The sequence below is a fragment of the Silurus aristotelis genome, assembly GCF_946808225.1.
Source record: "Silurus aristotelis genome assembly, chromosome: 1".
Taxonomy (NCBI): Eukaryota; Metazoa; Chordata; class Actinopteri; order Siluriformes; family Siluridae; genus Silurus; species Silurus aristotelis.
Window position 1 is genome coordinate 36,417,826 of NC_139574.1, and position 26,383 is coordinate 36,444,208.

A 26,383-nucleotide genomic window follows, 5' to 3' on the forward strand; every position below is an offset into this window, starting at 1 on the left:
AATTATACACGTACAAGGACAAGGTGTGTAAAGACACAGTGCAGGCTGATTAGACCTGTCTGGTGCAGTTGACAAAGTGCAAAGTGGGTTAATGAATTTCAGTTAATAAAGGATGTGAGCGAAAGCATATTTCTTAGTGTCATTACACTTTTTCATCATTTCGAATCCTCTCTTTCTGTGGTTTCAGTGTGCATGCGGACTGCATGCTAAAATTTAATGCAGAACTGTAGGATTTCTTGACAACGCCGGGTTTATTATTATACAGATTTACTGTTGCTGGATTGTTGATATAATCGGTAATTAGTGGATGCAGTCTGGGGTATAGATGGAATCAGCAAATAAAGGACTGATACTTTATTGGCTAGAGTGATTCTAAGCATAAACCAGTCTAATAATCATAAAAAAACACTATAAAGAATATGCATTGGGGTTGAAATAAGCAATAAAGGAAAGATCAAGAGAAGAAAAATGAAGCACAGGTAAGAAAGCAGGAGGAGAGAAAGAGCTTGTGCTTGTCAGACACATTTGTCTTATAAAGCCACAGAGATTTCCAGCTTGAAGTGAAGCTCATTGATAGTAATATAGCAAATCATACAGTCATCTTTAATCTTTTATCTTTAAACAATCATCTGTTCCTATTGAATCTATCTCCACTTCACACTAGGGATGAAACCATAGTAATTCAAATACAAAAATGCGTCAAGGCGAATTATTTGCTTTGTTTAGTCCATTTAACTACACTCAGAGGACTGTTTTCCCACGCACCATTATTACAGACGCACCAACCGCCAAACTCTGGCTCGCTCTGGAGAGGTAAACACTATGGAAGCTCGTTTTCGCCGCATAAAAAAAAGTTTTCTTAATTCCAAAGTTTTTCTCGCAATACTGACTTTATTTCTCGTAATTCTGACGATCGGGCAGCGCCACCCCCTCTGGAGTGGCAGAAAATTTTACACATTGAAAATAAAAAAGGCTGTAATCAATAGAATCGCATTGGTATCAAACTAAGCCTCAGATCCCTGGAGAGACAAGACAGATGATGAAGTGGAGCCTCGTTCATACACAACATGGTTACCGGTGGAGTAAGTCGGAATTATGAGAAATAAAGTTGCAATTGCGAGAAATCAAGTCGCGATTAGGCAAACCTCTTTTTTTTTTTTTTTTTTGGGAGAATAAAGGCTTTCATACGACACAGGAGACGCTGCAGAATTAAAAAGGGAGGAACGGACAGAAAGCAGAGACGGGTTTTAAACTCCTTGGAAATAGATTTTTATATTATTTATGAGTTTATCGTTTTGGTGTAATATGGGTATTAAATGCATTAAATAGGTTTAGTTTTCACAGATGTTGTATGCGATTTCGGCAATAAAAATGTACAATAAAAAAAGAAAAAAATGACTTGTTTATTTTAAGAGACTTGTCTTATTTTCTCTTGCGTATTTAGAATTGCTCTTCAATAAAGAAAAACTACTTCTATCCGAATACTCAGTGGAACAATCGTTAGAATACTCGATTACTAAAATAATCACACACTGCTTCACACACACACCCACTCGAACACACACTTGCGCATACAAACATATAAAGTAGTTACAGCGGACATGAGCATCTGCCATTGTGTTTTCTGGTCCTTTGATAATCACATCCCAGCAAATTGCTTTCTGATTTGGTAAATGAGGAGTGTAAACAGGATTAAGACTTGCATAGGTGTTCTTTTTTTCTTTTCTTTTCTTTTTCTTTTTTTACAATTTGTTTATGATGGGGAAAAATTTCAGAGCAGAATCTTGGAGCTTGGATTTTGCCTGCAGTTTTAAAGATTGATCAAAATAAGCACAGGGTCTGAACATTACTGAGAGCTAAGACAGCTGACAGCATTTCCTCTTTTTTTCCAGTAAAGCGGAGACTTCTGCACTGCAAACAAAACTGCACAAAACCAGCAGTCGAATCCTATAAATCTGAGAATCTGCCAAATGTGTTTTTCAAATGAATTTGAATGACTTTCTAGAAACAAAGACAAACTGCAGTGTATCCCAAAGCAGCCAGGCACGTGGGGGAGTACATGTGAAAAGCAAGTTGAAGTTCTTCAACCAGTAAAGTCCAAATCTGTATACCTTGCTATATATTTTACATTTCTGGATATGTGGAAGACAGGTTGAATTGAGGGCACTTGGTGTTGGTCTGTCTTGCATCCAATTTCTTTCCCACTTTTATCAGAATAGCTTTCATTCCATGTGTGTACACTCGTAATCACATGCTATAGCTCACAGCTATACATGCACTCGGTGACCTCCCTCACATAAATGGCTATTGAGGGCATGTGTAGCGCTTCAGAACAGCCACTCGATTATGAGCTCCAGAGCCTTCATTGAGGATTAGGAGCAGCATGGCTGAAGAGAGACTGACGCCATGTTTCTGTTTCCACTGTTAAACTTTCTTTGCCATAATCTGGCCCTGGGGTCACGATAGAAAAGGCAAGCAAACTGAAAAACAGAGCTGAGGGATGGTTCATGGCACCCATGATCAGCTAACAACAGAGCACCACTTACTTACACTTGAAAAAGAACTTTGGGCATGTCACATATGTCCACTACAAAATGGGTGAAATTGTGGGAACTTTTTTTTTCCCCAGACGGAAACAACAGCAGCAACATTGTACGCATGTACATTTCAGAGTGCTTCTGTACTGTTTCTAGTGTGTAGTGGTCATCAAGTATGGCTTAACCTCGTGAAAGGTTCCCAAACCTGTGAAAGGTTTGGAATGTGCTAACTCAATATTTAAGGGAAAGTCAAGCTTTTATTGTCATTTTAACCATATATTTCTGACGCACTACACAGTGAAATAAAACAACGTTTTTACTTTTCAAGGGTAAAAAAAAAAAAAACAAGAATAAAGAAAGTACAAAGAAAAAATGTATCCACTTTTACTGAACCAAATGCAGGAAGTGAATCAAACATGACATGTATGTTGTGCTATGTGAAGATTTTTTTTTTACTAATCTGAACTTCTTAAGAAAGGAAGCAGTGCAGAAATGGAACATGTTCTGGAGATTTGAATTGATGAACAAAAAAGAGTAACTAAACTTCTGGACTCAATAACCAAACTAGTCCTATATTTGTTATTTAATTATATTTTATTTTATTTTATTATCTACATTTCAGAAAATGTATCTTTGGCTAAGGATAGGTGTAATAAAGAAGATTTGAATGCCCTTCTGCCAGTGTAGTGTGAAACTGAACCAAACAACTGATGAAACAAATGTTGCAGTTTTGTTCTGATAAATATGTATATGGAAAAAAACACATTTATTTGAACAGGGTTGAAAACACTTTCTCACAGTAACTTGCTGCAAGCTTTATACACTGCCTACAAGGCTGTTTATGAATAAACATTCGGTGCCACCAAGATGAAAAATCGGTTTCTTTTTGAGTCTGGTTTCCCTCAAGGTTTCTTCCTCATGCCATCTCAGGGAGTTTTTTCTTGGCCACCACCGTCTTGCTCATTAGGGACAAACTTATAGGCACTAAACTTATACACTATAAAATAAAGTGCATTGAATTGTTTATCTACATTAGCTGCTTGAATTCAACCAAAGGGATAGTTTCTGGCAGTGAAAGCTGAGTAAAACCTAACATAGAGCAGAGGAAACACTAGCAAAAAAAAAAATCTCAAGTCTAATGGCTTTGCCATTTTGTCGTGAGTTATTAGGTTAAATGCACGTTTCCATATAATAATGAATACTGTTCCAATCGAAATCTAAGGTGGAGAGTGAAATTAAGATAGCTGGATTAGCAAGTAGTAGTGCAGTACACAGTGCTATGAAACAACATTACTTCAAGCTCCAGCAAACTCTGTGCAGCAACCAGTCAGTTAAGAGTTACATGATAGCTACATTAGCTAGACTAGCGTTCATTTACAAGCTAATGTAGCTAGCACTCTCCAGCTTAGATTTAAATGAAACATATATATATATATATATATATATATATATATATATATATATATATATATATATATATATATATATATATATATATATATATATGTTTCATTTAAATCTAAGCTGGAGAGTGCTAGCTACATTAGCTTGTGAGTGAACGCTAGTCTAGCTAATGTAGCTATCATGTAACTCTAACTGACTGGTTGAACAGTCCTCATTCTTTTCTTAAGTTGCTTATTTATTTTATATTTTTATATAAATATATAAAATATATATAATTTAAGTATCAGTGAACAAATGTGGTTGAAGTGTGATGTGGTTTTTAATCTCAGGGTGAGAAAATGCAGATCATCTTTTTTTCGAGTGGAACACACATCAGTGCAGTAGTAGCGGTATTGAGTGATAATACCGTGTGCATTGAACGTAGGGATTTAATAAGTTCATTAGAAAACCTACATCTTCAAAGTGAACTCTTCTGTGCTCTTGGTCACGTTAATGCACACGTTATGGCACTGCATCAGTTGCACTTGAATGGTAATCACAGCCGCACAGTGCACTGAAATGCATTCATTACCAGATTTTTTATTTTATTTTAGTTTAAGGTTTTGAAGGCAAATTAATACTTATTTATAAATAATGAAATGTGGGTTTTTTTTAAACCCCAAAAGTAATCTGTCATCTCTTTCTGCCTTTTTGGACCACAAATGCTTGCTTTACAAATTGTGTGCTTCCTCTTTTTTTTTTTTTTTTCTTCTGGTCCAGGTTCTGCTGCATTGCCCAGTAACATGAAATACTTTGGGAGTGCACATGATCATGAAGACACTGAGGAGGAGGAAGAAGAAAAAGAAGAAGAGGAGAATGAGCGAAAGAAACCGTCTGTTAGTAACATCACCGCTTCCTGTCAGGTCACTCCACGCAAGAGTAAAGCCCTAAGCAGAGTCGTTGGAAATGGAAATGGTACCTGTTGAACTCTTCTATACTTTATTTCTTTTTGATAATGCATGCTGTTGTTTTTTTTTTGTTTTTTTCTTGTATGCAAAACCATCAGAGCACAAAGAAACATTATTACATAGTCGCAATACACAGAGCAGACATTTGTTTTCTATGTTACAGCTTTGGGCAGGTGAGTTATGACACTCTCACTGTGCAGTTAATGATGTGTGTCTATACACAACACTCTGTCAGATTTCCTTCATTTTCTAGAGGTGTAGCACAGGGAAATTCACATTTACTGAAACATTTACTGCATATAAGCATGCAGATGCAAAGGCCTGGGAATATCACCGTCATATGTGACATTATAAAATAGACTATATAAAACAATAAAGAAAAAAAGTAATTGTAGTCTTTAGAGGCTGTAAAGTGCTTTATATCTAATATGAGAGTCTGAAATCATTTTAAATCAGACAGCAATAGCTGAGAAATAACACATTACTGTAACTTGGACAAATAATATATAATCTATGTGTGTTTTTGGAACACTGTTCCCAGAGCCCTGATTCTCTGATGTACACTATATAGACAGTTTGTGGACACCTAAGCATAAGTGGTATGTGCTTTTCGAGCATCCTATTCCTCATTTAGTCTCCATTTGCTCTTATAACAACATCCATTCTTCAGGGAAGATGTTCCACGAGATTATGGAGTGTGCTTGTAGAGGTTTGTTCTCATTCAGCCACAAGGGTGTTAGTAACGTCAGGTACTGATGTCGGTGAGGTGGGGGGGGGGGGTGCCTGGGGTGCAATCGGCATTCACATTCATCTCAAAGGTGTTCAGTAGAATTGGCAGGGCTTTTGGCGGATCTTCCACTCCAAACCATTGTCATGCTGGAACAGGTTAAACAAGAAACATTTAATGCTACTGTATTTGAAAACATCCTAATATATTACATGCTCAATTATTTTCTTTTTAGGAGTTAAGGAGTCACATGATTTAGATGTTTCATCCTTCAGCACAGAGTTCACGGAAATGTAGAGTGATGAATATTTACTAATTAAGTGTAAAAAATGAATATACAGTCTAGAGTTTGTTTCACTCCATGTTGTATGTGCCTCGTTCGGTCTCCCACATGAACTCCGTTCCCCACTCAGCACAATCAGCCTTGTAATCCGACACGGTGGTCACCTGATTCTCCTCCACACACTGTACATGTCAAACGAGCTGCACACACACACATTCACACGGACACTTTAATCTCGCATGGATCCGACCGCTTGCATTACACCCATCCTCTACAGCACAGGATTGCATTTCATTCTCATAGCTGCATTCTTTTTTTTTTTTTCCCTTTCAGGCTACTTTATATTCGTTCCGAGACAGGACCTCTTTTTTATCCCGGGCTGGACAGAGTGTGTTCCTCTCGTCATTGCCGCACTGCATGTACCTGCATGTGAAACTGAAAGGCTCCGAAAGGCAGCTCTGTTTGAAACATAATGAAATTGACAGTTTAGTGCCGCAGTGCTCCATAAAGAAATGGCAGCCGCTTTCTTTAGTGTTTTTTTTTGTGGGTTTTTTTGTTTCTTTGCAGTAAGCTACTGATCCAGATATGACTTTTTATGTGCATTGTTGGCTGAAAAGCAGCCAGTGTCAGTGAAACGTTGGTCCCAAGAGAAGGTTAAAAGCAGCTTTTAATCAGAAAAGTGAAACCCAAAAGCATGTCAGTGTTTGTGTTAATATTTTAGCACGATCATTTTTAAGATCAGCAAAAATGTGTATAAATGAGGTTGATGTACCGAAAATACTAAAAGTGGAAAGTAGAATCCTGATGAATAATTATGCTACATATTTAATAATGATACTTAATTATTGATTTTATTTTAATTTGTTACTTTGAAACATAAGGAATTTACAACATCTTGTTTGCCCTCATCCACACTACTAGCTGTCTGGCTAACTGCTAGTACAGAGAACAAGTTCGATTTCAGCATTCTGATTTGCATTTTAATATTTTTAGCTAATTGTGTAAAAAAATATGCCTTACAATTAAAGCTATTGAAATCATTTTTTTTTTCTTTTTACATAAGTTAGCTAGCATAACACACCGATTCTTCTCCAAACTCCAAACCTGGTGATTTTCGGTAGTATTGTCACAATTTCAGCTCATATATAACTCATATAAAGAAAGAAAAATATTTTTAACTGTGTTAATGTATATGATGTAAAATCAGGAACCAGTGGGATTATGCTGCTAAAATATGTCTTGTAAATAACTTAATCTCTTGCAAAAATGTTATACGGTTTGGCTGAAAAAATGCATAGAGCACCAGGATGGATGTGCAGAGCATATGTTGTCATTATAAAATACAGATTTAAGTGTATGTAGTTTTGCTCTAATTCAGTACACAATCAGAATGAGAAAAAGAGCTTGCCGTGTTCAAAAGTTGGGTTTGGAGATGTGGTGGTACTTGAAATTATTCAGTCTTGAGAGAATCTTTTTAAAAGAAAAACGCAATTTTTCTTTTAAACCCTGAAGAATTTTGTGGACTTGCATATGTATGTTGCACTCTGATGTGTTTGCAAACTGAGACTATACAACGGTTGCTCAGTTGTCTACCAACATAAGATATTTTATATCTGTAATATGTATATTTAATTCTAGTTTAGAGTCTGTTCTATTCATCTATATTGTAACTGAGTTTTGTTCGTTTTTTCTGTTGTGCTCTGTGGGTTGTTTTATGGCTTCGGTACTAGTGTCTGTTACACTGTCTGTGTGTCTTTTACTTGGCCTGTCTGTCTGTCTGACAAACTGTCTATCTGTCTCTTTGCCTGCTTCTATATTTGTCTGTCTGTCTGATAGCTTGCCTCTTAGTCTGTCTGTCTGCCTCTCTATTTGTCTGTCTGTTAGTCTGCTTGACCGACTGCCTGTTTGTCTACCTGACTGCCTGTCTCTTAGTCTGCTTTACAGACTGTCTGTCTGTTTACCTTATTGTCTACCTGTTAGTCTGCCTTACTGCCTGCCACCTGACTGTCTGTCCAGTAGTCTGTCTCTCTGTCTGCCTTTTTGTCTGTCTGTCACACTGTCTATCTGTTAGTCTGCCTTATTGTCTGTCTGTCTCCCTATCTGTTTTCTTTGTCTGGCTTTTTGTCAGTTTGCCTGTTTACCTGTCTTCGTCCATCTGCCTGACAGTAATCTATTCAAATAAATAGCTGAACCTTGTTAATTAGCTTATCTGCATAATACATCTTTATTGAGCTTCAATAAATCTCAATCCCTTTTTCTTTTTTTAACTGTTAAAAATGCTCTTTGCCAAAAAAAAAAAAAAAAAAAAAGCCTCTTCCTCCTGACATGTTGTCTCTCTGCCTGTGCATCAGTGTTCAATGGGCATTCCCGGCCAAGTGGGGAACGTGAGAGAAGCCTGAGGGTCAGGGGGAAAGACGGAGCCCAAGGAAGGGAGAGAGGTTCAGAAACAAGCAGGGCTTCAAGCACACACAATCTCCGACCCAGCAAACCTGCACTGGAACACAAACAGCAGGTAATGTTGTCTAAAATGGATTAATAATGGGGCGTTATACATGTTGTACAGACGGAAAGAGATATGTCTTTTTGATAAAAAAAATAATAATTACATTTGTAGACATTTCTCACTTGCAACAGGGCATGAGGAATGAAGGAAATGGAAGGAGAGTGCCATAAATCACATATACCACATGTGTGAAATAGACAAAAAGACATTTTGTGTTGCCATTAAAAAAAATGCATAAACATAAGCATTTGTAGTTCTGGAAACTGTACCTTTTACAGTAACAGCCTGTAGCAGGCCTATAGCAACAAATGATGTCATCATGGCACTGCCTAATCCCCCTCCTCTCTCTCTCTCTCTCTCTCTCTCTCTCTCTCTCTCTCTCTCTCTCTCTCTCTGTGTCTGTCTCTCTTTCTCTTAACCCTCTTCTTCCCCCTCCCTCCCCTCACACACATTTAGTGCACTGGAGCTAGTCATGCTAGATAAAAGCTAAACAAAAGCACAGTGTTCGCTGTTGAGTGTCATAAACTACTTTGACATGTTGTGTGGGTAATGAATGTGCTAGTGGATGGCAAGGTTTGGGCGACATGGTCTCTTCCCCTCCCCCCACCACTCGCACGTTTGCAGGCTGAACAATCACAGTAGATGTGCACACACTTCTGAAAGAGGGGCAGCGAGGCCTTTAGTAAGCCCTCTAGTGGGGAAATGTGGCTTTTCCCCTTTCTTTTTCAAATAAGCAACTTTATTTGAATGTCAACCTGTGAATCTATTGACATGTTAATAACGATTTGTAGACGGAACCAAAAATCATTTAACTACTTTACAAATGACACACTCAGCATCCTTGCACTTTTTCTTTTTTTTTTTTTCCCTACCAGCCCCATAAAATGAGCCGACCCCAGCGAGCCGCTTCAGCTAACAGTCGGAAGGCTAGGAAGGAAGATTTGCTTCCGCTTCCCCTGACCAAATCTGTGAAATACCCCAAGGGCCATGTGACCTACACCAAAGCCAGACTGTTGAAAGAGGCAAAGCTAGAGCTAAGTGCCCAGAGGCGGCACTTGAGCTCACAACACACCAACACACACCTTCAGCACAATAACTCAGGAAAAGCTCAAGCTGGTCGCAGCAGGACACAAAAACAGTTGCCACCGTCATCCACAGTCAGACGCAGTGGACTGCGACAATCGAAGAGGCAGCTGGAGATGGCGGTGGTTAAACCGAACCAAGCAGGGACTGAAGTGGAGGTCAAAAGGGTCAAGGTGCAGGTCATTCCTCTGGATACACGGAGCAGGAGAGCAGCTCAGAAGACCTTGCATACAGGAACAATGCAACTGCGAGTGACGGGATCCCAGAGACCCAAAAGAGCCGCTGCTGGGAAGTTACCGCTTGTCAAACGGACGCAGTGTAAAGCCACATCTCGGGGCAAGAGCAGCTCCGCTACCTCAGTTCATAATCACCACAGGGACGTCCTGAAACCAGCCACAATTGCCAAACCAGCCAAGCCTCTGAGACCCAGCGAGCCATTCAAAACAAACAATCCTACTGACCCTGGTGATTCACTTAACATAGCCAAATCTCTTAAACCAGCAGAGCCCAAAGTTGCTCAGGTCAAAGAGCGGGGCAAGTGTATCAACATAGCGGAGATGGCCGAGGTTCCAGTGTTCCGTCCAAGCCCACGAGAATTCCACGACCCTCTGGCGTATGTGGAACTGGTACGTGAGCAAGCCGGGCCCGTCGGACTCTTCCGGGTGGTTCCACCAACCGGGTGGCAGCCCGAGTGCAAGCTGAAAGAGGAGATGCGTTTTGTGTCACACGTGCAACATGTACACAAGCTGGGCCGACGCTGGGGCCCTAACGTGCAGCGGCTTGCCTGCATCAAGAAACACCTGCGTGCTCAAGGCATCAACATAGAGAAGCCACCATTAATTGGTATGGAAGCAGAATGAAATAATTTTTTTAATCTCGCTTTAATACATAGTCATTACTCATTTACATAAACTTGTTCACAGAGGTGGAAAGAGTAATACAAATTTCTGCTCAAGCAAAAGTACTATTACTTCAATCAAATTTGACTCACTTAAGTAAAGTAAGGAAACTAGTAAAGTTAAGGGTCTAAAAATGTACTCAAGTAAAAGAAAAATTTAAAATTTAAATGTATTTAGAGTAAGAATAGAGAGAGGTGATGGAGTCTAGTGTGGTTCAAAAAGTACAAGGGGATATAAGGCAAAGTTAAACAAGTTAAAATGCAATAATAAAACAACAGAAACACTTTATGAAAGTGATGAAACTCTTTATGAAACAGAAGCTCTTTATGATAATGAGACAAATTGAAAAATGCAGATTTAACTGGGTCTTTGTAATTGGCCTTTTGTTTTGTCCGTCTCCATCTTTCTTTCTTATGAGTTTAGTGTGTTTGTTTGTAGTTTTCAGAGGGCAGTTTTTTCCCCTTGCATTTTTTTTTATTTATGTCATTTTATACTCGGTAACGGATATGATTTAGTTAATTGTAGTTAAGTACAATACTTAAACAAAAACATACTTGAGTAAAATGACATTTAAAAAAATACATTTAAAAATAGAAGTACACAACAAACTACTAAATTACAGTAACGCAAGTAAATGTAGTTTGTTACTTTCCACCTCGGCCTGTGCAGGTATGCAGTCTGTCATATTTTGACATTTAGGTGGTGGTTTGACCAAAATTGGTTATATTAATAGTGTGACAAAAGCTGACTTTAACAGATTCCATTAACAGATTTCACCAAACCAATGTGAAAAATCTGTGTTGGATCTGGCCTGGGACTCCTTCCTGTGAACTTAACATTGGGCAGGAGGCCAGTTTAACCAACACAGTCCTCTTTATTTCAGTCTTTATCAGGCAGTGGAACAGTAGTTTGCCATAATGAACCAGACATAAACATAGTCATTTTAGTTTGTAATTAAAACCTCGCTGGCAGATTGTCTGTGGTCTGAGCTGTGGATCATGTAATATATCAAAACTTGATAATGTGATGGGTTTTACACAGACTGACAAAACCCATCCAAGCAGGTGCTGCATTTCACTGCTGTCCTGCTCATGAAGACTTAAAGGGAATTTTGCAGGGAATAAAAAGGCGATTGATTCATCGATAGCAAGCATAACATCGGTTTGTTGGCCATTTGTACACGTGCCATCGTACTGTGTATATATCAGCTGAGCAGGGTAATATAAATCATGCATGTGAAACTAATTTTATTTATACATATAAACAGATATTTTGTTGTTGTGCCAAGGAAATTGCTTCTGGTTACAATGTCTCTTAAGCAATCTCTGTTTCTTATGTATAGAGTTATGTGGACTCGATCTATTAGCCTGTCAAGGGCTCATTTAAAAAAACTTCACTTGAGCTGTGATAAAGATTTAAAAGGCCCTTAAGATAATGGCAGAAACTCTGCCAAGAGGTAATGGAAAAAAAAAAGTCGACAAGCGTGCCGGTCAAACACTGAAACACAAGGAGTGGCTTTAAACAATTTTTTCGCAAAGGCTCATGGGTTTTGATGTCCAGTTTACACACTTGATTGGACTCTAGCTTTGATCATACTCGACTAAACAAACTGCACTTTACATTCCTTTCGCGTTTATATCATTGACAAATTCTTTGTAGATGTACTGAATAGGCCATGATATAAAACCAGCTTAAACACTTATTTTTAAAGCATAGTTGTACTGAAAAGGGTGTTTTGTCTCTCCGACATCAACCATCTGTATGAATATGTTGCATAAACAGTGTCATTCTGGCTTCCTGTTCTCATGAATATGACCTATATTTCTTGCTTGCTTTCTTATTATTGCAGCACAACCTTGTGGGTTCTGTATAAATGAGTTCTCTTCCTTAGCTGATCGCTGGCCTTGTTTGAATAGACCACACCAGATCCAGACACTCCGGGAGTCAAGGCCAGTGTGCTCACTCAATCTGGCCACCTGTAGTCAGTTGAGAACATTCAGCTTTACAAAACCACCTGGCAGCCTCTCAGTGCCACTCCAACATGACCCACATTTACAGCGTAGACGGTGCACACAAAGGTCCACAATGGGACCTACAGCGACTACTCATAACGACGAAGAAATAAATTGAATCCGCTCTGTTTGTTTTTGGTTCAGACACCTGCTTAACTTAGACTTTTTTTGCTATAAATGGACATTCGGTGCAACCCAGATAAGGATGGGTTCCCTCTTGAGTCTGGTTCCTCTCAAGGTTTCTTCATTATGCCATCTCTGGGAGTTTTTCCTTGCCACAGTCGCCACCGGCTCACTCATCAGGGACAAACTTACTTATAAAGAACATATTCACTTTTAATCACCACATTATCTGTGTAAAGCTGCTTTGAGACAATGTTCATTGTTAAAAGCGCTAAACAAATAAAAATGCATTGAATTGCTTATTCGAATCAAACAAAATAGGCTGTAAAATTTTTTACTCATTATCACAAATGAGTTCCTAATGTATGTATTTAAATGCACTTCCCCTAAACCACAATATTGTTTCAAAGTGTAAAAAAGTCTTTAAGCAGCCATTTCTATAGTAACATAGCCATTCATTTTATTTGACAATACTAATCTAGTTTTCATCTCACGCTTTCCTGTGCTCTCTATAAAACAGATATTGATTACAGTAGTGATTAATGACACGTGCTTATCATTTGTACGTGTTCCTTTTTCCCTTTTTTTCCTCTGGTTTGGGACAGCAGGGGGTGGCATTTATCTTTGGTACATGATTGGTTTTAGGTGCTCGTTTTTTTTTTTTTTTTTTTTTTTTTTTTTTTTTTTTTCTCCATGAGTCTTAACCACTTTAATTATTGGTATTTTTTGCTTTGTCAAGTTAAGTTTATTTCTATAGCATTTTTTACCATGAACATTGTCTCAAAGCAGTTTTACAGAATTTAACAGTTAAGGTAAACACTGTGTATTTATTCCTAATAAGCAGCCATAGTGACTGTTGGAAGAAAAAAGTCCCTTAGATGTTATTAGGAAGAAACCTTGAGAGGAACCAGACTCAAAAGGGGAACCCATCCTCATTTGGGTGACATCAAGAGTGTGATTATAGTCTTTAAACAATACAGAACACTAGTAGTTCACTGGCATCACCCCTGACGATGTCATTGGGATTAGATCAGAATGGATTTGTTTGGGGTCCAATAAGAATCTTTCCTTTTAATAAACTTGCTAACCTTAAGTGCTTCTATGACCAAAATCAAATTCAGTGATAAATAGAAGACCCAATTTTTAAACATTGTTTTGTATCAAATGAGAAACTTAAGTGCCTTTTGCAAAATTCTATTTATAAGTAATCTAACCAAAATATTCTTACAAATATTGTTCTCTTCTGTTGTCCATATCCATCTTCATGTTCAACATATAATTCCAAGCTTTATTGACCGCAGTATGTGTAATGCACATCTCCAGCATTGATTTATATAAGGTATGATCCCTGAGCCACAGTGTGTTTATTTAAGCCCTAATTTTTAAACCAGGCGTTTAAGGATGGCTTTTTTGATCAGGGACATAAAGCTCAGAAATCCATAACAGGGGATAAAGAGTACTGAGCAGACCACTTTCAAATTCCTTGCAAAGTTTAACATTTTAAAGGTTCATCAATCATTATTATTTTAGTCATTTATTCTTGTACCTGGTCTTTCTCTGTGTGAGTTACTTATAGCTTGGAAAACTATTTTATTTGTCTGTTGGGTGGAGGTTTAGATGTGACAGGTCTAGGAAATAGCATGACTGAAAATAGTTACCGGTCAAATTCCTAACATAGCTGGTCAATTACATGGTATGGTCAATTTCCTCCATTGAATCATCCTCTGGTCTTCATTGCAAATTATTTGTTTGGTAAAAAGACTATATCTTTGTGAAGGTTGCTTGTTTGGTTTGTTTGTTGGTTTAGTGGTGTTTTTTCTTTTTAGCATTGTCTGAATGAGGTTTCCTTGTGATCACTGTTAATATTTAGAATCATTAATTTTAAGGTCTTCAGCATAGAGTGGCAATTTTACCTTTTATACCATTGTCTTAATTGGTTATTTAAAAGTCTGATATCTGCAGATCGTTACACCAATTTAATATGGAGTTTTTGTGAACATGGTGTTTATAATCTTGTTGTTTGGCAGATGATTTTGTTTTAAGGATAGGCCAGGCATTTTTATCCCTATATTGGTAAAGGGTATTTTTAGTATTGGTTTACATTTAAATAGACCAATGAGTCAGTGTTTGAAGCATAGATAGAATCATCCCCCTTTTCTCTTTCTTTAACAGGTGGTTGTGAATTGGACTTAGCCCGGTTCTTTCAGCTCTTGAATGACATGGGTGGCATGCAGCAGGTGACAGACCTAAAGACCTGGGGCCGTCTCGCCGACCTGCTGGGCATCCCACGCTCTGCACAGGACCGGCTCGCCAAGCTGCAGGAAGCCTACTGCCAATACCTGCTTTCTTATGACTCATTGTCTCTAGCACAGCGGGCTCAGCTAGAGAAGGATGTGATGTCTGAGAAAGATAGCCTGGAGAGGAGAAACGGGCCCTTGGAGGGACAAGCAGACGTAATGCAACATGCTGCACTACTCCTACCACGCTGCGAACCCAAGAACGGCCTGGTGAATGGTGCTCTCCACCGGAGTGGGGTGCGAGAACGCCTCCGAGAGCTCGACCCAATGGGCCGGAATGGCCGCCAGGGACGACTGGAGCGAAAAGAGGAAGGGGGCACACTGACTGAAATGCACAAATGCATATACAAGGTGCTGACTCTGCTTTTTCGTTTTTTGTTTGTTTATGGGTTTAAATTGAATGTAACGTGTTGTGCTTTCAGTCAGTTAAGCTGCAACTCTACAAGGCATTTATTTATTTTTTTGCAGGGAAAATCGTTTTCTCTCACAAGTTTCTACCGGGCAGCCAGGAATACCATGAATATGTGCTTCAGCCAGGACCCAGACACATCTGAAGTAGAGGTATGTCATTTTCAACCTAAATGTGATATGACGTGGTTGCTAAGTAAAAGGTCTTGACCCAGCAGATTCACCAAAGTTTGCCAAAGTTTCCATTTTTTAAATCTGTCTTTAAAATTCTGCCTTCCTCTAGCAAGAGTACTGGAGACTTGTAGAAGAGAAAGAATGCCATGTTGCAGTGCACTGTGGGCGAGTGGATACAAAGACTCATGGGAGTGGATTTCCTGTGAGCAAATCTGAGCCATTTTCAAAGTAAGAACCTGTGTCAAGTATGAAATAGTTTACACACTTTAAAGTACCAAAATTTTGTAAGTACCAAATAATCAGTTTGGGCCATTCTTAAACTGATGCCAGATGCACATAATTGTGCAGAATGCATTTGTAAGCTGTAGAATTCAGTTTTCCTTGACCGGATCGAAGCTGTTTAAACCTGTTTTAGCATAATCATGACTCAAAGCAAGGTCCAGAATGCCAGGATTGTAATGGTAATACCCAATTGGCTTGCACAGAGCCATGACCTCAACTCCACTGAACACTTATGGGGTGCATTGTAATTGTGGTTGCACCCCAGACCTCTTGCACCCTACAGTATATTGTAGGTTGTTATAACAGCAAATTTGCACTACATCCGAAATTTATTAGTTAACAAGCCCATGTATTGCATATCAAGCACATAGTTAGGTATCCACTTACTTTTGGCCATACACTGTATGGAACCTTAATTCTTTGATTACGTGAACAATTTCCAGAGCAGTTTCCTTCAATTTTTATTTGTATAGCGCTTTTAACAATAAAAAATGTCTCAAAGCAGCTTTGCACAGATAATATAGTGATAAAAATTATGTTCTTTATATGTGTTCGTTTTTTCCTGAACTGGTGGATGTCTCATTTCCTCTCTCATTTCTTTCTTTTCTGGTCTAAGGACAGTCATGCGAGGCATTACTATACACTTGTAGAGCCTAGTGTTAGCTTCCAATCTCTACATTAGGGATAGTAAGATTCATTGCATTGAAGCATTGGCATAAAAGTTAACGATGTGATGCATCAATTTTAAAAAGTGTGCATCAGATACAAGTTAGCATTTGTATTGCAATTGCATCATTTTTTAACATGGGCAAAAAAAGAATGTATTTATATGTGGGGAGTTTTATAAATGATGTACTAGAACTTTAAATAAGATCTGGAGATAATAAGCGAGAACAAGAACAGCGTACCCCGGAGTTGTGATAGTGTAAAGAGTAAATATATGAGTTTTACCTCCCAATGTTCAATAAACCAAGAACAGTGAAGCTGGTGAATAACACCACACACGTTACATAAACATTTTATTTTATAAAAAATTTATATACCTATATAAAATGTATAGTAATTTGTGATCAATATTTTATATAAAGATTTATTTCTCCTCGCTAAACTGTTTCTCAAGCGCGTTCTCTCAGCACCACTACCGCTACGTGAACATGACGGTCAACACTACGGAAACCGAGGCGTGTCCTGAGAGTCACATAGAATACAGATTAACATGGCAGAGGTAGAGCTGCATTTGAATTTAGAAGGCACTTAAGTAAATTGATGATTTGCTGTCTGTTTGAACCAAAGAAATAAAAGCGAATTACCCTACTGAATCGCAAGCATCATATTTTTACTATTATATCGTATTGCGTTGACTCAATTTAAAATCGAATCCCTTGGCATCGTAATAGGGTGAAATGTATCGCTTTGCATCGGTAGCTGCTTCATATGTATCTTTAATGTATTATATCGTTGACTGTGCATCAATTTACGGAGACGTTCACTTTAACCTTTTACTCAACTACATATTGCGAAATCAGTCCTTTTATTTTATGACTGTATAAAAATATAACTGGGCTTATTTGCACAATTCTTCTTTTTTTTTTTAAGTAGCTAAAAAAAAGGTTTTGGTTTAATGATAATTTTAAAAGATATTAGTCAGTGTTTAACTAATATCATTATATTAATAGATTGGTGTGTAACATTAACAGAGACTTTTCTTATAAACAGATAATTAAGCAGGAGTCTTGTAAAAAAATGATGATAGCGCATTACAGTCATTATAAATCATAGTACTTTGGATACCGAAGTACGTTTAATGGCTAAATATTTTTTTAAATCAAGTGAAAGTGTAGAGAGAGCACGTTTTCTTTTACCGGAGTCATATTTTATCTACTGGGTTGCATTTCATTCTCTAAACCTAATAACCACTTCAGCAGAGTTCTCCCCGTTGAAGCGATCTGAAGATAAATCGGGATCACAGCACTGACCCAGAAACCACTAAATAAATGAGGTTAAAGCTGTCTCGACCCTCAATATTCGAGTGATTCATCCATGTCGACTGATCTTGTCAACAGTGCACCAATTTCAGTAATGAGCTCACATGTGCATCCTAAGCTACAGCACAAACAAGAACAGAAAAGAACTCAGATCTGCAGGATTCACATCAACAGGGTGTGAATCACCAGGCTCCCATCTGCATCTGCTGCCATTTGAACCTGGGCACATCTTTGAGGCTTGTTAACAACAGACCAATAGATACTAAGCTTGCAGGATCTCATTAGCAGTTCCACAGCTGAACACCACCAAACACAGGGGTCCTTCCCACAGTGGTGCTATTTTCAAGCCAACTGGCTTTACTGAGAATAGAAGTACTGTCACTACTACAAAAAGCCAATAAACATCATACATGGAGCAGTAAGCCTTACTGTTTTTGTTTTTCCAGAGATATTTCTAATTGCCAAAAAAATAGTAAGTAGAATCCACTGCAATTAGACTACAGCTCTACTACACAGACATTCCGAACAGCTCCGTAAAGACCCTAAACATACATTTTCTGTTTCAAGGTATTGCCTTAGGTGCTTCTTCTGCATGGAGCAGATAACTCTCTCCAAAGTTGTGAAGGTGATGTGGTAAAAACTGAGGCTTGACATGAGCATATTTACATACATGAAATGAAGGCTTGAAATGCAACATATTAAGGTAAACCCAAAAAAGGTTCCAGCAACACATCTGTGGTATTTCACATCATCCACATAACTAGAAGCTTCTGTATCTGTTAGCTACACATCCATAAGGCCAATAAAATCGAACAGCAAAAAAACACTTGATAGATGATTCAAGACCGAGATGAACTGATTAAACAAGGCAAGCATAGCTCCTGTTTGGACACAATGCCCCTTTGCAGATAAGATTGAACGCCCCTTTATTAGAATATCAATCCACTGAATAATTCATAAATAATTCATGAATAAATCATTGGACAAGAGTACATGCTACCATCAAGAATAAAGGCTAACAGCATAAATTAAAGGGGGGAAAGAAAGAAACAAATATGCCTCCTTTGTCTTTTTCAATTGAGGGATTCTGCTTGTCAGCCAGGTGAATTTTCTTCAGCCTTTTATCCTCAATAACACTAAGTGAATCATTAAAGCATAGCATTTGCACTCTTAAGTGCTGATTGGAAGCATTGTTTGCTAAAGTCTATTCAATACATGGCCTTTACTGCTTCTAAAGGGAACAAACAACAAGCGTATATAAGGGATGTGCATCATGATGAAATACTTCAGTATTTTAGCTTTTATTGTCATTTCAACCATATACACTGGCGATCAAAATTAGAGAACAATTTATAAGCAATTAAACAATTCTGAAATAATGTCATCTTCACTGTTCAACAGTTGAAGGATTTTTTGTCCTGTCTATTCCATGCTACCCTTATTTTGCAGAAAACACACTGATCAAAATTAGAGAACAACAATGACTGTAGCATGGAAAAAGATTACAACAATATTTTCTGAAGGTTACAACAGTCAGCAATTAGTAAGAAGTATACAGGCCTCTGCTCTGAATGACTTCAGCACATCTGCGGCCACAGGACAGCACTAGTCTCTCACACTGCTCTGGTGTGATTTTGGTCCACTCTTCTTCCAGTCTCCTCCACAGTTCGGTGACTGTAGTGGGTTTCTTGGCCATAACTTTGTCACCAAGGATTTTCCGGAGGTTCTCTATTGGGTTTTCAGTTTCAAGGAACTGCTTTACCCGTTTTGCTGTGTGACATGTAGCGTTGGGCTGATTGGGTGATGAACGCAGGGAAGGAACCATATGTTGTTGAAGAAGGTTCTGATAAACATTTGCATTCACTCTGCCATGTAGCTGTATAAGAGGCCCAACTCCTGCTGCAGAAAACATGCCCCAAACCATGACACTTCCTCATCCACTTTTCACTGACTTCTTTACACACTTTGGGTTCAGTCTTTCTCCAGTTTGTTGCCGAACATAATGTTTCCCATCGGACCCAAATAAATTGAACTTGCTTTCATCACTGAAGTGAACTTTGGACCAGTTCTCCTCTGTCCACACAACATGCTTAGTCTAGCCTTTTGATTATTTCTGCTAATGAGAGGTTTGGTCACTGCAGAGTGGGCTTTCAGTCCAAATGCTCTTAAACGTCGAGACACTGTATGACGAGACAGATCCTTCCCCTGTTTAGCGCTAAACTGGTGAGCAATTCCAGCTGCAGTGTGGAAACGATTGCCCATTGAGATCCTCTCCCTGTCCTCTCTTGTATTTGTCTTCCGTGGACGACCAGCCTTCTTGGCGGACTTGAATGAGTTTGTGATGTTGTAAAGATTCAATATTCTTGAAATCACAAATTTGGAACGACCAACTTGTCTTGCTAAAAACTCCTTCAACTGTTGAGCAGTGAAGATGAAATTTTTTTAGAATTGTTCAATTGTTTATAAATTGTTCTCTAATTTTGATCGCCACTGTATAGCTGATGCAGTACATAGTGAAATGAAACAACGTTCCTCCAGAACCCAGGTGCTACATACAATAACATAAAACAACAGTCACAGAAACAGAAAAAAACACAGGGCCAAGAACTAGTAGAAAGATCCTCGCCACATAAAGTGCATGTGTGCAACTGGTGCAAACAGTGCAAAATGACAGTGCAGGACAATACACAAAACACAAAATAGCTCTGCCAGTAAACCTATCCTAACAAAATAAAATAAGGTGCACAGTAGCAGAAAAATGTAAACAATATTGTGCAATTAAACATATTGTGCGAAAGAACAATTAGCAGTAATCCTGGAAGATCTGCAAAAACGGCATGTAAACATTTTTGTGATAATGATTAGTGTGAGTGGTACTGAATGATGAGTCTGCGCAGTGTATGATGTGTGTTGAGTCCGGTTTGTGCAGAACAGTTGTGTGTGTGTGTGTGTGTGTGTGTGTGTGTGTGTGTGTGTGTGTGTGTGTGTGTGTGTGTGTGTGAGTGTGTGTGAGAGTTCAGTTGTTGTTTACTTAACTACAGTAACGGGTTACATTTGTTACTGCCCATGTCTGGTCATGAATAGACTTCTATACATGTTCACGTTTGCTTTGCGCATCAGTAACATTATATTGTTTCAAGTCCCAAACAATTTGGGTGCCATCCTGAACAGTTCACACACGAGTTTGTAGACTTTAAGGTTCCTTTGCATTTAAATGCCTCCAGTTTTATACAACTTGTAGGCCACTTTTTTTTTTTATCAGCGCAGTCAATCATGGAGAAAACAGTTGTATATTAGAGCAGCTGTCTTTCATGGTGGACATTTGGTGCCACCCAGAACTTTTTTTTTTTTTTGAGTCTGGTTCCTTTCACTGTTTCTTCCTCATGCCATCTCAGGGAGTTTTTCCATGCCACAGTCACCACTGGCTCGCTCATTAGGGACAGACTTACAATTATAAGAAACAAACTTATACATTCTTTTATAACCACCTAATCTCAGTAAAGCTGCTTTAAGACAGTGTCCATTGTTTAAAGTACTATACGAATAAAAATGTATTGAATTGAATACGGAGCCAACCTACAAGATTAAGATTAGCGGAAATCACGTGAGAAAATTTGTGGGAATAGGAAAAAGGGCAAGGATCTCTTTTAGTCTACAAACAGGGGATTCCAGTTACTTGCTATTTATACTTGGCAAAGGGATAACTAAATTGAGACACTAAACAAGGAAACTGCATTAAAAGTGCAGAACATTTCGTTCAAGGTGTATTTGTTGGTTTTTACATTACCTTTACCATTTTGTATACATTGTAGTTCTAATAATTGTGGATGAATTATAAAATAGAGCACTATTAAATGTCTTGATATTAAAATGTGCATGTTATGTATGTTAATAGGATTCCTCACTTGAATATGTCAGCTCTGTAGTTCTACATCACCTGGTGTAAACGTAACACTTTTGTGGAAAGGTTTCTGTTATTTTTGTAATTTTTTATACTCACTAACACATCTCACTTCGCCAGGCATGGATGGAATCTTACTGTGCTTTCCAATAACTCAGGATCCATCTTGCGTCACCTTGGTGCTGTGCCAGGTTAGACTGATTTTCCTTCCAATTAAACATCTTTCACATCTGTTTAATCAATATATTCAGCACTGTGCTCCGTAAAGTAAGCATCGTCATTAAACCCATTCTAGTTTTATCCTTTTGTCTTGAAGGCTGTGTTTTCTTTGTAAAAAACAAAAACAAAACAATGTTTTAACAGTTATAGCAGGTCTTTAGCAGAATCTTATAAAGCTAATAATTGAGTTGTTTGTGTCTGTAAACAGGAGTTACTATCCCCTGGCTGAATATAGGCATGGTGTTTTCTACCTCATGTTGGTCCAGGGACCAATACAGCCTTCCATACATAGATTATCTACACACTGGTGCTGATTGCATTTGGTAAGTAAATAAAGACCTCATGTTTTTTTGCTTCGTATGTTTCATCATCTTTTTTATTTACAGTGGGTAGTGGAGCACTGAAATTATTATTATTTTTTTCCAAGCTTAACACTAAATTTACATTAATTGCTTAACACTAACTGTACAATTTATCTCATTACAAATAATAAAAAAAAACGGTCATGCACAATTAAATGTAACATTATTAATGAAAATGTCAAATTTTATGTGGCGTGCTCTGATATGCTTGCAAAAAAAACAACAAAAAACAACAGACGTAACAGTTTGGACAGGTGTTTTTACCCTGTGGATGTTAACGTCAATGGATACGTTGTACACGACACCCGAAGGGTCTGCTAGACATCAGTGGGCCTTCAGTGGAGACTTACCCAACTTAATCCACTTCTTATTACCACCACTAATCACGTCGCAATTATAGAAACCATTAATATAATACAAAAACGCAATATAACAACATGTGGAGGGTGAATACCATTTTATTAAAGCAAGAAACTAAGACTCTAAACCTCTACACTACAACCGCAACTGTGCACCTACATCATCTGGAGCAGTTCAGAATCAACATTTGTCTAATAACATGACAAAAACATTAAAATAAAAAATAAAATACAACCTACTCAGATGCAGACTTATAACTTGCACTGCTCCTCAGAGGCTGTAATCCAGTGGTACGGCTCGTATTCACTGGTCTGAAAGTGGAGAACAAACCCTTTCCCGGGCTGAGATATACGCTAGCTAGCTTCGGGGTTGGCCGACCTCTTCACGATGTCTAGCTTTTCTTTAAAATTTATTTTTAAGTATGTCTGAGACCAAATCAATTTCTCTTCCTTAGTAGGCGTAAAAAAGTCTAACTCATATTTATTAATATGTGCAGAGCTACACACATTATTTTGCCAGTCGAACTTTGCTGTAACTGTTTCCCTCTGACCAACTAATCAGAGGACAGAAAAATCCTGACGCTATTTTTGGCCAGCTAGCTGCCCTGTGAGGCGAATATAAAATCTGATTGGTTAAAGAAACAGAGCTATTTCTTAAGGAGACTATGGTAAAAAGGCCAGCACTACTGATTCTGAAGGCCCTGGGCAGATTAGATTGACATGGCAGCACATAGAGGCTGAAATCTGATTGGTCAAAAAAAATATAACATTCACATTCACGTACTGGAAGCAGTGCCGCCAAGAGAAACACTACGAAATGAAGAGAATAAACAGTTGGAAATAAATGAATGGAACATGGAACAAATATCAGAGTTTAGGTTGTAAATGTAGGTCAGTGCTTCTGATAGTGTTTAGGACAGCAGAGAAGACTTTGCTGGTCCTGACCGCCCGCCACTGCTAAAACTCGATTTTATTGCCAATTAAATGCCTCTTCAGAAATATTAAATAAAAGTTTGTTTAGTCTATTTTTTTCTCCCGTTCATACAATGAAAAAGCTTGGCATGTGGTTGCAAAATAACAGCTGTGGAATGTTTTCTCAATGTTGACATCTGGGTGTAAATCGTGTTCACGAAATGCACTATCCCCAGTCATCTCCAAAAATATTGGAACAGCAAGGATAACTTTTTGTTTGTTTGTTTGAGCTTAACACTTATCACATTTAAGATAGATTTCACAAGCTAAAATTGAATCAGAATTTCCGAGTTACAAGCTAGATGTGTTTAAACTGAGCATGGTACCGTTAGTTTTTTCACTCTTTTTCTTTCTTTTTTTTTTTAAGTAAACAGAAATATTGGAACCTGTGACTGCCAGGTGTTTCTTGTTACACACTGTTTAAACAATAAGCTCAATAGCGCTGAATGTGTACTCTCAGTTTGAGCCCTGGGTTTAATCTGTAAAAGGTTTATTTGTTGTTAAAAGCTATAAACCAACATGAAGACCAAAGATTTGTGTTTCTGAGGAAAACAATTTTGAAACTGGTAAAAGAAGGATAATCTATCAGAGCCACTGCACCAGCATTGGGCACTGCAACAACTTGGATTGACCTGAAAAATAAAGAACCACTGGTGTACTAAGAATCAGTCATCACAAAGGTAATCTGGGAATAACAACACCAGCTGTTGACTGTTCATCTCTCAATTAGTTTTTTACACAAATGTCCACAGTTTTTAGCATTACCACAGTAATTAGCCCTGCTGTTCCAATACTTTTGGAATCCCATCGAAAAATTTGAAAACTGAGTTGCCTTAAATATGACTTAGAGGATAAATAAAAAAATATGTAAAAGAATAACATTTGACACTGTGTTCTCAGAGCTGATGTCCATACTTTTGTACATCTTTATTTGGCATTTTGCAGGTACTGTATTCCTGCCGATGAGATGTCAAAACTTGACAAAGTAGTTCACACACTGCTGCAGGCCAACGGAACCCCCGGGCTCGAGATGCTGGAGAAGAACATTATGGTAAGATGGCGGTTATATTTTTACTGTAGAGAAAAAAAGTTTGCGGTGAACCGTTCGACGATCAGATTGCAACTTTGTTCACACAGATCTCTCCAGAGGTGCTACGTCGAGAAGGGGTGAAGGTGCACCGGACGGTGCAGCAGAGCGGCCAGTTCGTGGTGTGTTTTCCTGGGACCTTCGTGTCCAAGGTGTGTTGTGGCTATAGTGTGTCTGAGACAGTGCATTTTGCCACAGCTGAGTGGATGAAGTTGGGCTATGAGGCAGCGAAGGTGAGTGTCTCTCTTAAAGAGCAAAAGAGAACAGCTTATTGCAAGTAAGCCAAGTTATTCTTGTTTCCCCCCCTTTTTTTAATCGTGGGTGTGTATGACGTTCTGTTATTTTCCGTCTCACCATTTTGTGATTTTTTTTTTTTTTCTTTTCTGCAGGACTTGAAGAGAAGGAGTATAGAGGAACCGTTTTCCACAGAGAAACTGCTCTGCCAGATCGTCATGTCTGAACCCAGACAGGAGAATAAACATCTTCTGAATGCAGCTTCCTCGCTCGTAGTAGATCTCAGGTGGGTTCAAGGGTCTGCCAAGGCAACTTTGAATTTTCTTTTGTGGGTGCAATGCTTATAACATATAACATAAAGATGCTTTTTATAAATAATAAAAGTAAATGTTATTTTTTTTCATCAAAATTATAGTATAAATAGCAGCAATTAACTACAGAAAGTTGGCATTTGGTGTGAAAACCTTTTTTGTTGAAAAATGAATCACTAGTCCCAGGTGCACTTATATACAGAAATAGGTTGAAAAGTCCTTGAACAATTGCCTGCAGTTCTGGAGACGTGTTGGTGTTGCACTTGCTTCTGTAGGTTAAACCTGACAGACTTTATTACATTGGTGTTGTATGTACTTTTCTTAAAATGACATACAAACAATTTTCTGTTAACATTTTAAGATTCTGTGAATCATCCCTGCAGCCTATGACGTACATTATCAGGACATAAAGACGTTCGCGGAGCACAGGTTTTGACATGACGGTGGCCCAGGAGCAGAGCGGGTCAGGTGCCTTGCTCAAGGACTTTTCAATTCGATCCAGTTCAGTTTAATTTGTGTAGCACTTTTAACAATGGTCATTGTTCCATAGAAATAAGTAGGTTAGGAATATACATTTTAAATGTAACTAATTAAATTACCGTGGCAAGGAAAAAGTCCTTGAGAAAGAAACCTTGAGAGAAACCAGACTCAAAAGGGAACCCATCTTCATCTGGGTGACACCGAATGTCCATTTATTACCGAATGTTTTATATTGTTTAGTGTACTGTTCAGTGAACTAATTGTTCACTAATGGGCCCATTTTCTTATGCCAATTGTAGTCCTAAGGCATTTGTAGCAGATTGTTTATTAATTACAGTCCAACTCTATCCTCATATTTCTTGAGTTGCTCTGTCAATTCATGGATATTCAGGGACAAAAATGCACTGAGCAGCTATAACATTAAAACCAGTGACGGGTGAAAAGCATTAATTATCTTGTTAGTGGCAATAGTGGACTATATGAGGCTGTAAATTGATGTGTTCGGGAATTTAGACATGGACCAAAGAGTGAAGGCTAGACAACTGGGACAGAGCATTTTTCTAGAACAGCAGGTCTAAAGGAATTAAAAGTAAACCTGTCTGTCTGATCCCACAGAAAATCTACTGTAGCACACATTATTGAAAAATAAAATGCTGTCTTTGATAGAAGGGAACCAGAACAGCTTGCTTCATTCAGGGCTGTGTAGCTGCAGATTAACCAGAGAGCACTTGTGACACCTGGACATCAGTACTGGACAATGGAGCAATGAAAGAAGGTGGTCTTTTCTGACGAAT

General features: G+C 38.2%; 1 protein-coding gene and 1 long non-coding RNA gene across 3 annotated transcripts in view; one reads left to right on the forward strand and one right to left on the reverse strand.

Annotated features, from left to right (window-relative positions):
- The window catches only part of jarid2a (jumonji and AT-rich interaction domain containing 2a), a 64,526-nt gene that overhangs the window by 27,808 nt on the left and 10,335 nt on the right, over positions 1–26,383 (forward strand). The window contains exons 5-15 of one of the 2 annotated variants that reach the window (XM_083536115.1): positions 4,701–4,895; positions 8,250–8,410; positions 9,277–10,327; positions 14,691–15,166; positions 15,284–15,376; positions 15,507–15,625; positions 21,686–21,756; positions 21,993–22,107; positions 24,423–24,528; positions 24,615–24,797; positions 24,954–25,084. In XM_083536115.1, coding sequence (XP_083392241.1) covers positions 4,701–4,895; positions 8,250–8,410; positions 9,277–10,327; positions 14,691–15,166; positions 15,284–15,376; positions 15,507–15,625; positions 21,686–21,756; positions 21,993–22,107; positions 24,423–24,528; positions 24,615–24,797; positions 24,954–25,084 — 2,701 coding nt within the window. The remainder of the gene's footprint in view (positions 1–4,700; positions 4,896–8,249; positions 8,411–9,276; positions 10,328–14,690; positions 15,167–15,283; positions 15,377–15,506; positions 15,626–21,685; positions 21,757–21,992; positions 22,108–24,422; positions 24,529–24,614; positions 24,798–24,953; positions 25,085–26,383) is intronic. The other variant, XM_083536116.1, reaches the window with a different exon arrangement.
- Positions 15,265–20,844, reverse strand: LOC310725777. The gene is made up of 3 exons (XR_014533501.1): positions 20,156–20,844; positions 17,007–18,989; positions 15,265–16,290 (listed from the first exon to the last, which is right to left on the reverse strand). It is a non-coding gene; the product is annotated as an uncharacterized lncRNA (long non-coding RNA).